This window comes from Cheilinus undulatus, linkage group 5, assembly GCF_018320785.1.
Source record: "Cheilinus undulatus linkage group 5, ASM1832078v1, whole genome shotgun sequence".
NCBI lineage: Eukaryota > Metazoa > Chordata > Actinopteri > Labriformes > Labridae > Cheilinus > Cheilinus undulatus.
This window is the reverse complement of record NC_054869.1, coordinates 37345596-37362812: the sequence shown is the minus strand read 5'-3', so window position 1 is coordinate 37362812 and position 17217 is coordinate 37345596. Positions and strand designations below refer to the sequence as shown.

At 39.5% G+C, this 17217-nt stretch overlaps 1 protein-coding gene across 3 annotated transcripts in view; it reads left to right on the top strand.

The window, feature by feature from the left end:
- The window catches only part of plcxd3 (phosphatidylinositol-specific phospholipase C, X domain containing 3), a 56082-nt gene that overhangs the window by 18653 nt on the left and 20212 nt on the right, over window positions 1–17217 (top strand). For 2 of the 3 annotated variants that reach the window (XM_041788308.1, XM_041788307.1), the window contains exons 2-4: window positions 8295–8551; window positions 8767–8940; window positions 15853–16049. In XM_041788308.1, the coding sequence (XP_041644242.1) occupies window positions 8295–8551; window positions 8767–8940; window positions 15853–16049 (628 nt within the window). The remainder of the gene's footprint in view (window positions 1–8294; window positions 8552–8766; window positions 8941–15852; window positions 16050–17217) is intronic. The other variant, XM_041788309.1, reaches the window with a different exon arrangement.

The window sequence follows — 17217 nt, the reverse complement described above, 5'->3', positions numbered from 1 at the left end:
AATTTGAAACTCAAAGATTTTCAATGATAACACACAGTAAACAATAGTGACAAGAATTTTCTTTGCACAGACTTGTTCTCCCATCTCTTGGAGACAAAACAGTGATAAAAAAAACATTCTGTGACTAACGGTTTTCAAGATATATACATATATACAAAAAAGTCCATGCACTTTTTTTTGCAGTTAGATACATTTGTGCCATTCCTTTAAGCCGTGGAGAAGCAACTAGTTGACTACATCTCAAACATCGCCCTCAACAAATATGGCGGAATCCACCGAATAAAGCCAAGATAAAATATTGAAAGTGGATTAAAAATGGACAAAAAGACGCTTATTACCGGATCTAACACCGTGGATTTAATCTTTAAAGACCCCGAAAAGTCACAGAAGTTCTGGGCTCGCTAGAACGGCATCCTTAAGGACTACGGCGACATCAGTGGTAGCAAACGAACAGCAAAATGGTCAGCTTTCAGAGGAAAAAAGAGGATCTACGACATAAGGTTCAAAAGTTATTAACGTTTTTCTAAACTGTGTCACTTCTTGTTGTTTACGACAACCGTGTCTTCAGAGACCCCAGGAAGTTAGCCAAGTTCTGGGCTCACTAGAAAATGTTCTGTGAGAGCTACGAATACATGAAGCACATATATAGAAAGGCACAACACAGAGCTTTCACAGAAAAAAACAAGCTAGTGCCTATGACTTACGGTTCAAAAGTTACCAAGCAATTTACAAAGGGATGTGCCCGCGGCATGGATCTGCACCGCTGGGGCTCTAAGGGTTAAATTAGTTTTCTTCTTCCAAGACATTTATTTTGATTATAAATGTCAAACAGTTGTAGCCTTATTGAAAATGTATGGTTTGTGCATGTTGCCACTTGAAAATGATGGAAAAGTGCAAGGAGGTGGGAGACAAATCAAATATAAAAAAAGAGGTCTGTGCAAGTGGAAGAGCAAACCTTTAATAATTTCTATGAAATTATATAGAAGAAAACCTACTGAGAGAGTCATATCTGTCCTTCAGTGTCTTTTAGCTCATCTTCACGCTGTGATTTTTCTTCTCCTCCTCTCCTCAGCTTGTTTTTGAAAGCCTCTGGTGAACATTAATGATTTTTTGGTGAAGATAAAAAAGCATAAACCGCTAGTTTTTCTCTCTGAATCCTCTGCTCTCATTCAGCAGGAATGACTCCGTTAACACAGGTCAACTCAAGTAACAGTCATCACCGACCTCCCCCGCCATCCTCAGCATCATCACCATCAAGAGAATCTCTGCGCTATCATCCTCTCAGCTCATCTCAGCACTTATCTGTTTCTCTGTTGCACTCTTGCTTATTCTCTCTTTGTCTTTTTACATTTTCCTTACCCCGTAGGACACAATGTCTGTGTCTGGAATGTGATTATGTTGCTGAAAAAGTTCACATCCTCTACTTATGAGAGTGCTGCAGCTCTGCCCGGCTGTTGTGACAGTCTCTGAGACTTTCTGTCAAAGAGAAAGCCATCAAACAGCATGAAGTCAGACAGTTGGGAACACTGATAAACGACAGGCTGTGGTCCTTTTTAATCATTTTTGATCAGATTGAGCAAAGACATAAGTACAGGGCAAGTCTTTGCCAGCAAATCATGTGTTTCTGGATAGAAAGATAAAGTTTGGAATTATGTTGAAGCCACAAGAGGAATGATGGGGGTTTTATTGCATCTAAGACAAAGGCCACACGGACTGCTGATTTGTTATACATATATGCGCGTGTAGTCAGTCAAATTAATATCAATGAAGACAGAGTCCTAGTAAGGTTTCTTTCATTTACTGAAACTTGTTCCACTTTAACATAACGGTGAAAACTGCAAATGAAGATATAAAACTTTCAGTGTTTGCTCCGTTACACAAAAACTGCATCTCACATGTACATGAACTAAAACTCCAAATGACATACACATTCGTACAATACCATATAAAATATATTACATCTTTAATAGTGGTGTAAAGATAATCTGATATGGACCGGTGAACCGATCTTGACGTCAAAGGTCTGAGTGCAACAGTCCGCAGAGCCCTGGATCAGTGAAAAAGAAGCATGAATTGGTCTTAGGACCGGTTTTAACGTAAGAGATCGATTCACTGAGGCTCTGCTGCTTGTTATCATATCCCGTGCCGCCATGCTCTGGCTCAGCATCTGTAATCTTTTGAGACCCGCAGTGACCTTTTACCTTTAAATGAGAGTTCCGTTCACCAGTCGTTGCCTAAACATCTTTCAGTTACAGTTCTGCACCACAGGAAAAGTCATGTGGACTATATATGAAGGAAGGATAACTTTTGAAATGTCTGCCTGTCTGTATACTTTGATGAAAAGCAATAAAGAACTACGGCAGCTCATAAATCTCATCTGTTGAGACAGCTGAGTTAAATTTGAGCTTCTTAGAAAAAAATGATATTTAGTTCTTACTGTTATTAGGACTAATAATGCCAAGGGTGTTACAAGTACAGAAAGACCAACATGTACCAGTAACAACAATTTTAAATATTTTTTCTCCCAAATAACTGTCAAAGTGATACCGGGGCATACTGTATGTGTGATGAAAACTTTCTTAAACATAATTTCAGAATGTTTGCACAGGAGGCCTGGGATTAAATCTCTTTTATAAATAAGCTCAAAATAAATTTAGATTATTATGAAATCATCTTGTTTTCCCTTTTTTTCAAATTTTTGTTCAAGCACAATCAGTTTGTACCGGATTGGATTGGACTGAATCGTTCTGTATTTTAATGAATTGTAAGTTAATTTGAATCGTAGCTTGTGAATTGAGATTCAAATCGAATTGTCTTGAGAAGGAGAGAAACACACACCCCTAATCTTTATAATAACAAAATACTCACAAGCCTGTCCACGAAAGTTTAGTAAGTCAACCCACAAAAGCTTGGAAAGCCAACCCCTAAAAGTGACAAATGTCATTAGGACACTGATGTAAAGTCTTCAACTTCTTCTAAATTTGACTTCTGTTAACATAATATTTGTTACTTTAATTCACTTGTATTATGTGTAATGCTTGGTGTCGAGGGGAGAGAAAGAAAGTCTGTGAAATGTGAAAAATTTTCATTGCACCACAGACAGGAATTACAGGAGCTGGAGGTACAATGAATATGTACTGGGTTTAACAACAGTCTAGTTGTTGTTGGACCAGAGAAAGAAGGATACAAACCTTGATCTTACCTGCAGTTTCTGTTGATGCTATGCACTCTGGTGCAAATGAGTTTATTTTCCACAGAGCTGCTGGTAGCAAGTGTCAATATAAGCAGAGCGGGCTAGTCTAAATCAGAGGTCAGACATGACTGCACAGGTCATCCAGTAGATTTTAGATTAAAAATACCATGTACAAGCTGCTAGTTGAATATCCCATTATTATATCAATGTTATTATCAGACAGGAAGTAAACAGAGAGCACATCAACCTCTGACAAGCAAAGCGACACACTGTTTGTATGTTCTCTTTATTCCCATGTGATCTTGTGACCGATTTGTCCAGTTTGCAAGAGCCCTTTTTTTTTCCGATGGAAATTGAAGGTTATATGGTAATTTAGATCATAAAGAGATGAAAGAGAAACAAGAGCCCTCCACCTTCTGAAGCTTAATACCAAAATAAGAGCCAAATGCCCATCACTGTCCTGAAATGCTGCTTAACCATGAAGTACATCTGGACTGCCACACAGAGAAGACCTTGATTATTTATTCAAAAAGTTGATATTTGTATCTTACCAGTGCAGACATGTATATAAATTTGAATTTTTTCGATCAATCAGTGTATCAGTTTTTTTTTATATAGCACCAATTCTTGACAATCGCAAGACACTTCACAGAGAGAGCCAATCTAGACTGTAGTCTTCGTGATATCATTTAGAAAGACCCCACATTAGTTCATCATGAGCTCAGCACTAGGCAAAATACAGCAAAGTTACGGGAGGACAGTCTGGCTGCAGAGCACTCCTCTGTCAGGATGGAAATACATGCTTAAACTTTCAGAATATAGTCAGATTAAACTTCCAGGGTTAAAGTAAGAGTTAGGATACTAGACGCATATTGGTCTTGTATGCATGTGATTTGTCATCTTTAACTACTGTATTTTACAATTAGAACTGGTTTACCTTTTATAAGTGCACTTTTATAATTAATTAATCCTATACGTTCTTTTGATTAATGTATTATTATGACTATGTATGCTTTATGTACTTTAGTTCCATTTATTCATTTATTCATTTATTCAGTTCTGATATACCTTTTTCCTCTTAAATGTTTACCGTTTTTAATTTATTTTTATTTATCTATTTATTTATTAATTTATTTTTAAATTGTATTAATTTATTTTTCATAAAAGTGCAAAAAAGCTATATGTCATAAGTGTATTTTATTTTTATACTTTGCAGTTGCTAATAAAACAGTCTTTTAAAAAAGATACTACAACTTAAAGGTCAAAAACCTGACGAAAGTTTTATTAGATACATAGGCAACATAGCTATGTAAAGTTCAATGTAAAAAAAATAAAATAAAATAAAACAAAATAAATCCTAAATAACATCACATCCATCCTGACAGAGCCAGCATCTCACAGTAGTCAGAGAGGCAGAGTCAGACATGTGTGGTCTGTACCCAGACCTCCTCAGTTGTGGTAGTAAGAAAGCCAGACTCATGTTAAACAGCCGTCTGACAAAGATTTACTGAGATGGTTGAGGGATAGCGGACGATGCAAACAAGAGAAGAGAGATGATGCAGAAAGAAAAGAGTGAGATATGAATAAAGAGGGAGATACAGAAAGAGAGAAATAGGATGTAGAAAGACAAAAAACAAGCAGAGCACACTGAAGAAGACAGATACAATGCTGTTCTGGTCACAAATCCATCTAAAAATTATTTTTTACTTATTAAGTTTTTTAAGTCATCGATGCGTCTTAAGGTCTTAAATCAATTGACATTCAAAAATGCTAATGTGGGTTATTTTTGATAATATCAATCAATCAGCATTCTCCTCAGTAATAATTAACAGAATCAATTGATCAACTATCAAAATTAATATCTTTTCAAAATGAAATACCACTGTTTGGCCTTTTTTTTCTTATTTGTTGGAATTAAACAATGTAAATGGCATTAAACCTTTTGAACATTGCACACTTTTTAATGAAAGTTTTTTTTTTTTTTTTTTTGGTCTTTTAGACTAAAATAAAAAGGAGATGACTCACATCCAAAACAGGATTATTTATTGCAATTTGTATGGGTGGGAAAATTTATTCTCTGCACAGTGGGAGCAAATTATTCTGCTATGTAAACAACAATCAGTTAATTGTATAACCTCAGGTAAAAATCCTGCTTTTTCTTGATAGCTGGAACCTTCTCTGCAAGATCTAATGGATGTTTTATACATGTTCTTTTGTCAGATTGAGTCTTTCTGTGGTTGCCATAATGCACAGGCTTTTGTCATACATATTTAAGGCAATGCTTGTTATCTATGCACATAGAAGCTTTACTAGTTTGCCTTTGGTGTTTAGCATTCACTTATTCTTTGATGATATAGCTGGCATGATCCTATAGGCGACTGATGAATTATATATAAGGGCTGCACCTCTTTTCCTTACATATCATGATAATAATTCTATCAGAAACATGATCCTCAGCTGTGCAGCTGTAGATGAACGCTAAATGCCTGAGTGTCTATGTCAATACTAAATTTTATTATTGGATTATACAGTGTAAGAAAAAGCTACTTAGGCAAAACCTAGTAAAATAACCACATGAGAAGAATGTTTTTGTTGCTGAAGAGCCACAAAGAAATCTTTTTGTGCATCAACAGCAGAGGCAGCTGTTGCGACTGGTTAAGGTCAAACTGTGTAACGCGCTGACCCCGGTGCTACAGCTCGGCCTGTAGTGATGCTGTTCGCTGCCCCGCCTCGGGATTCAGCTGTCTGCCCCGCTTATGGTCATTCTCTGGGCCTACTGCAGAGACCTGGCACTGGAGTATTAGCTGAAGGTCAATCCAGGCTCTTTGGCCATCAGTGGATGTGTGGTTGTGCATGTTTGTGTGTTCTGCTTGTAGAGAAGGGAAAGGTTTTTCTTCTTCTCTTATTTGCACAAGAGGGAACATGATAAAGAAAACAAGGACACGAAATGGATTCCACTGATGAGCACAGGAGGTGGATACTAGAATTACCGTCACACTAATTTGCTTAACATCTGCATAGAGAGACCTTATTTAATCTGTGCTTCCATGATGGCATGACCTGTTCTGCCTTTCCATCAATACAATAACAGACTTTTTTTTTCCAATATCACTGTAGTGCCTCCAAATGGAGAATTGAATCAAAGTGGTTTCATTTCAGAATCAGAAATACTTAACCTTCAGTGGGGGAAATTCAGGATTAGATTCTCCTTTACACAATATAGCAGTTCAGTAAGGAACACTCTTGTCATACATTTTATTACAAAATGGATGTAGTTTCACTTGGTGGAGAAAGCTCTGCTCAACAGATGCTCCCTGGGTTAGTCCGACAGGATGCTTTAACTTTCCAGGGAGCACATTGCTAGAAACCCCCCTATAGATAGATGCATTTATGAAAATGCATATTGAATACAATGAAATTAGTTCAAAAGCAATGAATCCATAGCAGAATGAATCTAAATATACTGCTCTACAGCCCAGTGTTGTGTACACTCCATCCGATGCTTGGCGTTGGACTTGTTCATGTGAGGATTACATGCAGCTGCTCAGCCTCTTCCATGAAACTCCTGCTGCACAGTTTTTGTGTTTACATCAATGCCAGTGGAAGTTCAGAATTCTTACCTCTGATTTCCATATATAGCGTGCGTGCCGCGGGTTTGCTCCGACTGAAGGAGAGTGACCACACCCACTGGAAGCGAGTGTAGAGTTCAGCACTGCTGCGCGCAATCCTGACCAGCAGGAAGAGATCACGAGAGAACTGTGAGTTCATGCAGGAATACAGCGGACTATTTTACCTTTTGGGATCTGTGGTTTTATGCAAAATTCTTTGGCTAAAAAATTGCAAAATTCCTCGTCAATGGCGCCGTTGTAGCTCTGTGACCCATTGAACTCTCGGTGACCCTTTGCTCTTGCTGCAGGATGAGACGTAATGTTGATACAGTGATGGTTTACGATCGGGAGTCCGTGCACTATTTTACTTTGAAAGAACCGGATGTTCTACGCGTGTGACTTCCATGGTTGGTGCTTTGTATATGACAGCGAATCTACAAGGTTTAGCGGCGGCCGGCGCTGAAAATAGACCTGCAGGGTATCTGAAACGAAGCAGAGCAGAGTGTCGGTCCAGGCACACGTCGCTGCCGGTCTGGAGCGCCGGCTATGGAAATGCTCTGAAAGACTAGAGAGGGAGTGAAGTGCTCTGCAGTACGATTCGCCGGCATTCCCCGGTGCGCACCCTGTATATGGAAACTGGGGGTTAAGCTATGGGAACAGCCATGTTGATGACTTTCATGCACCATGCACCTTAGCAGTCGTTGACCTCTGGGATTTTATGTGATCTTTTGCTTCGTAGCTGAGTTGCGGTTGTTCCTAAACGCCTCCATTTTATCATAATATCACATACAGTTGACTCCTTAAATCCAGCAGGGATGAAATTTCATGAACTGTCTTATTGCAAAGGTGGCATCCATCACAGTACCATGTTTATCAAGTCAGTGGTCTCTTCAGAAAGACTGCATGGTCAGGTGCTTGATTTTATACACCTGTGGCAACAGGTCTGATTTAAAAACCTGAATTCAATAATGACCAGGTGTGGCCAAATACTTTTGTCCACATAGTGCATCTTATCACCTGTAAACTGTTACATGCAAACATTACTACAGTTTGGACAAAAGTGTCTCCTGAGAACACTTTCTAAAAGACAAATATTACAAACTAAGGTGGTCTAGAAAAGTTAAGGCAAACAGAAACTTTATAGCTTTATAAAACACAGTGCCATCTGTGGATTCAGAGTAACAGATTTACACTGAGAGCTATAAAGTAAGAATGCCAAATAAAAACAACATTGCTGTTCCCTCAAAGCTGCTTCAGTAACACAATGGATGAGCACATCAGTGTGTGTGAGCACACACTCTCTCCTCTTTTCAAGTTGCCAGAGTTCATAACTCTGACCCCTGAATGCTTCTGTTTCCTTTGTCAGTGTTGTTGCCATGGCAGCGGGCTGTTTTCCATCTCTGACCCCTCTCTTCCAGCTGTGTCCCACCACAGATATAAACAGGCAGCGGTCAATACCTGCATTCATGTTTGTGTTGTGTTTTCTACTCCAGGTTCCCATGATTCCTTCAGCTTCTACATCGACGAGGCGTCTCCTGTGGGCCCGGAGCAGCCGGAGACGGTGCAGAACTTTGTTTCTGTTTTTGGCACCGTGGCTAAGAAGCTAATGAGGAAATGGTTAGCCACGCAGACAATGAACTTCAACAGCCAGCTGGAGGCTGGGATCCGCTTCTTTGACCTGCGCATCTCCACCAAGCCCCGCGACCCTGACAATGAGCTGTTCTTCGCCCACGGACTCTTCAGTGCCACGGTCAGTTTAGAGATCTGAGTTTGGGTGGTTTTTAAAGTCATGAATATTTGACATGCTTGTGGTTGCTTAGTGATGTTTTTACATTGGCAGCTTATTTATATGTAAGAGCAGCCTGAGAGCTTCTCCTGTGATTTAAAGTACTTCACTTTAGTTTTATATTCTACATCGTGGTGTAAGTGAAGAGATTGCTAATTCATGCTCTTTATCTTTTCAAGGTCAGAGAAGGTTTGGAGCAGATCAGTAGTTTCCTGTCGGCTCATGCCAGAGAGGTCGTGTTCCTGGACTTTAACCACTTCTACGGCGTGCAGAACCTGCACCATGAAAAGCTGGTGACCATGCTGAAAGAAGTGTTTGGAGAGAAACTCTGCCCGGTTGTCTTTGCTCAAGAGGTACCGTCTAATTCAGAAACATTTGACACCACACAGGGGGAGGGATCAAGTGTAGTTAAGTGACCCAGAAGCTGGCCTCAAACACTCATAGCAGCTCCTGATTGAAAGAAGCACATCATTTTGTCTGTGTTTAAACAGCGTCTGCTAATTATTGTTTTCTCTCTCTGTGTTTTGATCACTTGAGATTCTGAATGAGGGTTATTACATCCATTCAGTGTGCCCTTTTTAGCATAAAAGTCAAGTAGAAAAGTCCTCCATGTTCAGATTTGCCTCTCTTCTGCCTTTTATAATTATTTTAATTTAATTCTGATAGCGATTTTTGCTCATTGTGAGAAAAGTTTTCATCAAAAAGATTACCATAATTATTTTCTATTACTCTTGTTTTATTCACCATTCTGTTTTTGGTGCACCCACACTAGTTGTCTACATTTTTGAGACTTTTTGATAACACATTTTAAAGCTGCACAGCCGCCATTGTATTGTGATGGATAGTATCAAAACATACCAAACCTTTAGAAACATAGAGAGCTTCAGTCATATTTTAAGCCAAAGCTGCAGTAAGTGAAAGGTATACAAAAACTGACATTTCTAAACTCCTTTTGGTGTCTCATACAGATGCAAAAGCAAAGGTTATGTCACTTGCAAACAAACTCAGAGCGTATGAGATAGACAGTGGAGGTCATGCTGCCTAAATTGCACAAATACATTAGAAACAATTACATTATGTGCTGTTGTGTGCAAACACTGCATTGTCCAAACCAGTGCTCTGCCTTTCTATATGGAAAGTTACAAGTGTGCATGATTGAGGGTTTAGGCACCAGGTCTTTTTATTGGCTAAAAATGTGTAACATCCACTGACAGATATAGAGGGTAACTGTTACCACGGATTTATGAAAAAATTGACATTATAAAAATGCTAAGTGTTGTCACAGTTATTACCCATGCCGATGAAATCGGCCGGGGGTTATGTAAAGGGTTCCGTATCTTTGTTTCTTTGTTTGTATGTGTACAAGATAACTCGACAATGGAAAGTCGGATCTTCACCAAACTTTCAGGGAATATTGGGCTGGTGACAGGGAAGAATTGATTAGATTTTGGTGATAATCCGCGCACCCGTTCGTTTATTCTCGGACTTCGAAATTTTGAACACCATAGTGATCAATGGGAGCGTAAGTTCCTCATCGGTGCTGCTTAGGCGGGGGTCTGCCGCCTCAGACGGCCATTCTAGTTCTTAAAGTTTGTGAAGAGCTGTATGTCACCTTTACATCAGCATACAGTAAGGGCCAATCCCATTTCCTCCCCTTAGTGCCTCCCCTCTGCCTACACCTTGCCTTTTGAAACAGAGTGGTAAGGGGTAGAGTTGAAAACCTTCCCTTAAGAAATGAGATGCCACTTGTTGTTCATCATCACACATTGCTGATAAACAGCTGTGTGATTGGAGGTGACAACAAAGCTTCATTCAAAAATCTTCGTTTCAAGGGCTATGTAGCCCTTGGCCCTTAGCCCTAGCCCTTGATTCAAAAAAGAATTAGGACACCTGACATGAACGTGCAAAACCAAGCGATAGGGCTGAGATAAGGGCTAAGGGGTCGAAATGGGATTCACGCTCTGTCCAGGGTCCTTTCCCCTTTGGTCTGCACATCAAATGCTAACTAGAGTTTGGTAATGTTCTCCCTATGGTAACTTCAGTAAAATCATCCGAGAATGTGATGAGGGCACTCAGGTGGTCAGTTTGCAGTCTGGTTACGATGGTGTACACAAAGTTTTACGCAATTATTTGGCTTGTAAAGGGGAAGATGCAAACAGCTGTGAGGAGGACACTCCAGATCTCCTTTGGTAAACAATATTAACCAAGTCCCACAGCTATTAGTAGCCACTACTGCAGTGCATCCCTACCGAGGAGTAAACTCATAGAGAACCATGCATAAAGCGAACCATGGCTACTGTAGACATGTCAGTACATGACTTTTGTCGTTTTTGAAAAGAAAACAACTCACTGCTGTTCTTTGTTCTTCTTTTAACAAAGAAATGTCATCAAGTGCTGATAAAACTGATGCTTTAGCAGCATCCACGCTAATGTCTTCCCCCATAATTGTACCGGCCTCTTGTTGCTGCTTGCATCACGTCTCTGCCGCACCTGAAAGTACTGCCCCTCATTACTGATTGGTCCTGTCACTTTCTAACTGGGCCCAAACAATTCAGGCAGGAGCTTTACAAGATGGATTCACCAGTGAGAAACACGGAAACGGGTGTATCCATCTGCTTTGCAAGGTTAACAAATATGCTCTCTTGCCGTAATATGACCAAGATTACACCATCTGTTGTTAGTGAGAATGGCAAGCCCCTCGTCTTTTCGCTTAACACTCTCCGTGCAATCCTGGTTGGCCCAGACAGTCTGGAAACCGGTGATGGCCACCTTGTGGTCAGGGACATCCTGAAGCAGCCACGTCTCTGTGAAGCACATCACACTATGACTCCTTTCTAACACCACCCACTAGTTTTGTTTGCAAGAGACCTCACATTTCCCATAATAAGAGAGAGGAAACACAGCTTATTTGGTAATAAAGCACATTGTGTGAACCCCGTCACACAAGCATCAGCTGTGCCGCGACCCACTCGCAAAGGTCACTGTGGAGCAAATCACTTCCTTTCTAGTCAGTCTTTGCAATTCCACTGCCTGCACTCTGGCTCTGGTGCATCCCAGATGAGCCACGTCATTCTACTTTGCTTGAGATACGTGCTATTTTCAGCACCAGCTGCTGCTTAACCACATCATTTCACACAAAGCAGATTGATCCAAACAGCCAGCAAAAAACATGCAAAGGACCCGGTCAACTTCTAAATACAACACAAGGCATGAGCTTTCAATTATAAATCGTCTTTATATCAACATTAAGTCTTATCCTGTGGCACAAGCAAGCATCAAGAGGTCAGTGGGTCACAGAGCTATGGCACCATTTAGGTAGAAAACCACAGAATTCTACATGAAACCACACTTTCTATGTAGAAAACATAAACCTTTAAACTTCATTATGTACTCAAACATGGAAGACGCAATAAAATCATGGAATCAGGCCTAAATGAATGGCAAATCAACACCAGGAAGGCAAAATAATCCACTGTTTACATACGTTTCCTGCTGGAACCCATGCTCTAGTACCCTCTTGTCTCAAGCTGCTCAGGGCTACGTAGCGCTGTGCTCCCGCTGTGCAACACTGCTCACTTTTGGTAGGAGCAAAGGATGAGGATGTTGAAATTTGGGGTTAGTGAAAACAATAACAAAAGGTGACAAGTGGAGACCAACCCACTGCTCAGTTCGGCCCTTCGTCGCCGCTGACTTATAATTTTGAATTTACAAGGCTATTCAGGAAAAATATACTAAATAATGCAAGTTTACCAAAAAGTAAAACATTGTTTTGGTTTCATGGAAGAATTCCATATAAAGGTGGAGAAAAGCTGTTTAAAGGTGCTTTCCTCGTTAATGCTGCAAGCTTCTTGCAAAGGATCTTTCATCCATGAATCCACAACTGGGATTTACTTTTTTTTTGTTGTTGTTCTGAGCAGCACCTCAGGACTATTCGACTTAGATAGGTCTAGTGATGTCACATAACAGGGGTCAGAGGTGGAGTTAAATGTTTGGGAGTGCTTGGGTGAAAGAACACGTAGCCAATGGCAGAGAATAATTGTGATATACAGCAACAGAAGGTTGGCTTCCAGCAGCATGCCTCTTAATGTAGCAGTCTTTTAATCAACATCCAGTGTTCAGGACCACTATAATGTCCGTCACAGTGGCTCTTTTCCAGCAGTTGTGTTTGGCTTTAAAAACTGTTGGAAATATTTAAAGTAATGTAAGTACACAGTTTTAAAAAGAGAGCATTAGCATAGTCGTTTTTTAATTCATGTAGACATTCCAGTGCAACATTCTACATTTTGTAGCTTTTAAAAACAAGATATTATCCCATACTGAGTGCCAAGGACTTTAGCTGCTGTGCTGTCCAAACAGTTATTGATATTTCTTGATTTCCACCAGTATCATATCAAAGTTTTAAACTCTGTTATCCTGACAACCTTGAGGTGAAGGTGTATTAGAAGAACCTTTAGTGCACTGGAAATATCAGTCACCTTTAAAATTCATCAGCCCTTCAGCACCTCCCACGGCTGCTCTCTGATCATAGTTTCCTGTCAGGTGCTGCTGCTCAGTGAAAATTGAATGTAGAGGAGAGGAAAAGGCCAACACTGACTAGTGGATTCTAGGGAATAATGAACTTCTTCTCAGTGCTTTGGAGGGCATCCGGGGTGGTGTTTAAATTTAGAGTAGACAAATGTCAGATTGGTGTTCTTTTCTGCTTCATTCACTCCTCTTGAACCTTACTGAACATTGCTTTAACTACATCTACTCTACTACTCCCTCGTTGCCACTTCAACCTCACTGTTCTGCTCAGAAACAAAATCTACCTGCTGCACAAAGCTACTTTTGCAGAATTTTTATTATTTTAAGGGGAAATAACCAATCCCTAGGAAGTGATTTGTGCCACCGGCACTGGAAAAGTGGGCAAAGACACTCTTTGTCCCCAACTTTCAAATGCAAGGGAAATAAAGGGATAATGACATCTACTGCAAAGGTCTACAGGGCACCGCCTCCATGTGGTGCCATGATAACCAGCTGGGCTTTGAAGACAGAGCATAATGATGGTTTCAGCATCTTATATTTTCTTTATGTTCCATGAGCGATTCTGGCAACAAAATCCACTGTCACCATATCACTGATGAAATGAAATTGCCTGCAGTGATTTTACAGTTGTCTTAGTTGACACAGTTATACGAAATACACAAGGAGTAGGCATGTTCCCAGTGTATCAAAAGCTCTATCACAGTATACAAGTAATTACCCCCAGAGGTGGTAATTAATGTTTGCTGTATTAGTCATAGTATTCCACTTTATTATTGGAAGCATGACACGCTTGGAAATGATCAATATTGAAAGCAGCGACTTAGACTGTTAAACTGTATCATTAGTGTATTGTTAAAGCAAACACTGTATACAAGGCCATCATTTGTACCACATCATTTCTCCCTTTTAAGTTAGACCAGAGCTTCAGCTAGAGCTTTTTATTTCTGGCAAATATACTGGCAGTCTTCAGGAATTTTGGCCATTCAGCACAACTACCGGACATATATTTTAAACAGCCAGGTGACTGATAACCTGCAATTAGCAGCAATTAAACATACAAAACAGAAACACTGTGATGGCTTTATGTCTGTGCAAAAACAGGAATGAAGGAGCCTGTTTCTGTCTGAAAAGTCCAACACAGTAGAAACCAAGCCTGAGTGATTTACCCTGTTATTACAGCCTAGTTGTTTGTAGAAATTACATGACTAAACCTTGGAAATGACTGAGAAAAGACAGTCCTGTATTTGTCTTTGTGTAAGTTGTTTAAACAAACATTTTACACACAAACAACAACACTTAGCTTCACATTAGTTCCATTAGCACACTAGCTACTACTATAGCTTACAACAGCCAAATACCATCCGACACTAACAACAACACATAAATCCCACCAAATAACAAAGCAGCTCTCAGTTAATTCGATGCCTCATTAAAACTCAAATGAAAACTGACTCTTACCATCAACTGTCCCATATTAGTCCTTATATACTGATGATCTTATGTAACTATAACCTCCACTAAAACAGTAAAATCCAACCTTTCCCAAAGACAGACAAAAGCACCCACAGTTTATAGTTCAGTAAAGTCCTCCTCATCAATGGCTTTTCCCTGCAGCTGAAGTCATGTCTTAATTTTCAACTGCTTTCAACCTCATAACATAGCTTAGTTAACAGTGGCATAGCTATTGACATAAGCAACACATCTGTGTTCCATAGCTTTAGACAGAGTCCTGTAAAAATATTATTAAAAAAAAATATTTCTAAGGGCAGCCCAAAGTTTATGCCAGTAGTTTACCAGAGAATACATTTCTTGAAAGTGCTCCTCAGCCTTAAACTGTTATTTCTGAGAAATGTCTTCATAAATGATGTTTCACCTCTTTGAAACCTGTGAAGAAATTGTGCATTTAAGTTTTGATTTGCAATCTTTGACTTTGTGTTGTTTCTCTTGACAAGAAATATATTTTGACTAGGAATAAAACTGTTATTCAAGACAAATAAAACACACCTGTCCCCAGAAGTAAGAAACGTGACAATTTCTTGGGTCAATCAGACAAGCCGAATAATAAGGAAGCAGTGCAATTCATCAGGCATCTACTTTGCATTTGCTTTCTTTTCCTTTCGAGTCAGTTGACAGGTACATATCAGCTTTCTGTTTAAAAATGCTTAACCCCTACTTTTGACATGTCAATCATATGGCATAAACAGATGAGACTCCACACAAATGAATTTCCCTTCGGGGATAAATAAAGTTATTGTATTGTATTGTATTGTATTGTATTGTAAATAATCAATCTTTACATATAAATCACATAACAAATGATATCTCTTGACACCTTGTTGAGGCTGTATTCTGTTGTTGATTCTTTAAAGAGACCTAACATTAATCTCTCAACATTTAGCAAAGCTGTAGTGGTGATAAAAAGCTTCCTTTTAAAACTACAATATGTAGAAATTCCACACTAAAACATCTATCTTAATTGAAAAAATAATTACCCCAATTCATATAATGTTTTTAAGGCTGGTGGTAATAACATTCCACCACTCTCATTTTGTGAAATTTGTTCATGAAATAAAAAACAGTGGTCTACTAATTTGTGAATACATCTTTCTTTTTGAACTGCTGCAGCTATTTTGAAATAAAAAAAACAATAAAACAGATGTATGATGACAGTTAGAATTGTTTAAATATTTTGGAAAAGCAACAACACCAGAGTAAGATTTTCATCAGATAAGTCTTGTCAGTATTGCTGCCTCCCTCTCCAGGTGACTCTGCAGTATCTGTGGGAGAAGGAGTACCAGGTGCTCGTCTTCTACCATCACCCCATGGCTCTTGAGGTGCCGTTTTTGTGGCCGGGCCAGATGATGCCCGCTCCCTGGGCCAACACCACAGATCCAGAGAAGCTGGTGCAGTTTCTGCAGGCGTCCGTCACCGATCGCAGGTAAGGCTCTACATTTACATTGTCTGCTCTGTTTTCTTAACGCAGAAGTTTAATAGGACAAAACCTTTATAATCTGCATCTGTGTTGTTATTGCCTCTGGGATTTAAAGCTGGATCATTACCTGTGTTTAATGTTCTATGGCAGGCAAATGTCCAACAGTCTACACATGACTGACTACTGTAACATCATTTTGAGTTATTGTTATAATTCTCACATTGTTTCAGTTCAGAATACAAAAGCTGTTAATTTTTTTTTTCTTTCTTTCTGTAAGTAGAGTTTGAATTGTGGTTCCCACCCTTTTTGTACCTTTGAGCCTCTATAACTTGCATCTGAGAAAAGCTAAGCCTCCTTGATCCACAAAAAATAGCAATTGCTGTAAAAAAAAAAAAAAAAAAATCTCTTTTTCATCAGAATCTTTACCACGTGTAAATGTTTCTTTTTTTGAATGTCCCAAGAGAATAAACATACCTTAGGTGAATGAGTTTTTCTAGTCATCTGACTACTCAAAGTGCTTTTACACCACAGGTCACACCTACCTATACACACCCATTCATTCACTGTTGTCAGATTAGCTAATCTCATTCATACACATACGCATTTACACACCACAGTTGGAGCAAATTTGGGTTAGGTGTCTTGCCCAAAGAGGAAGACTGTGGGAGCTGGGGATCAAACCCACAACCTTCCATCTACAAGACAACCAACTCTACCTGCTAAGCCACAGTTGCCCCAATGGTTCCCAGATAGTTCGCTGAGGCCCACTGGTGGGGTTTAAGGCAAGTCTAGGTGCAGCGTAGGACTTCATAAAACTGTATTTTACTACTACAACTACACAATCAAAGAAACTGTGCCCTGTGCCAAAGAGGCTATTTTGCATGCATATGACTGCCTTGGGATTTAGGATTAATCTTAGGTATGCCTTGGGCACAAAGTGTGAAAACCATTGGACTAGTTCTCACCAATAAACTGTTTGGTAATTGTGAAGAGGGAGTCTCTTGCACTTCAGCCCACAGGTGGAGGTCGGTGCTCACAGAAGTGACCAGTAAGGTACAGAAGTGTTTTAATGGATCTATCTCACAGGTAAATCCAAGGAAGAAACTGGAGCACACAAATCACTTAATGCAGTTTAATCAGGTGCAGATGACTAATGTTAATGCATCTTCATAAG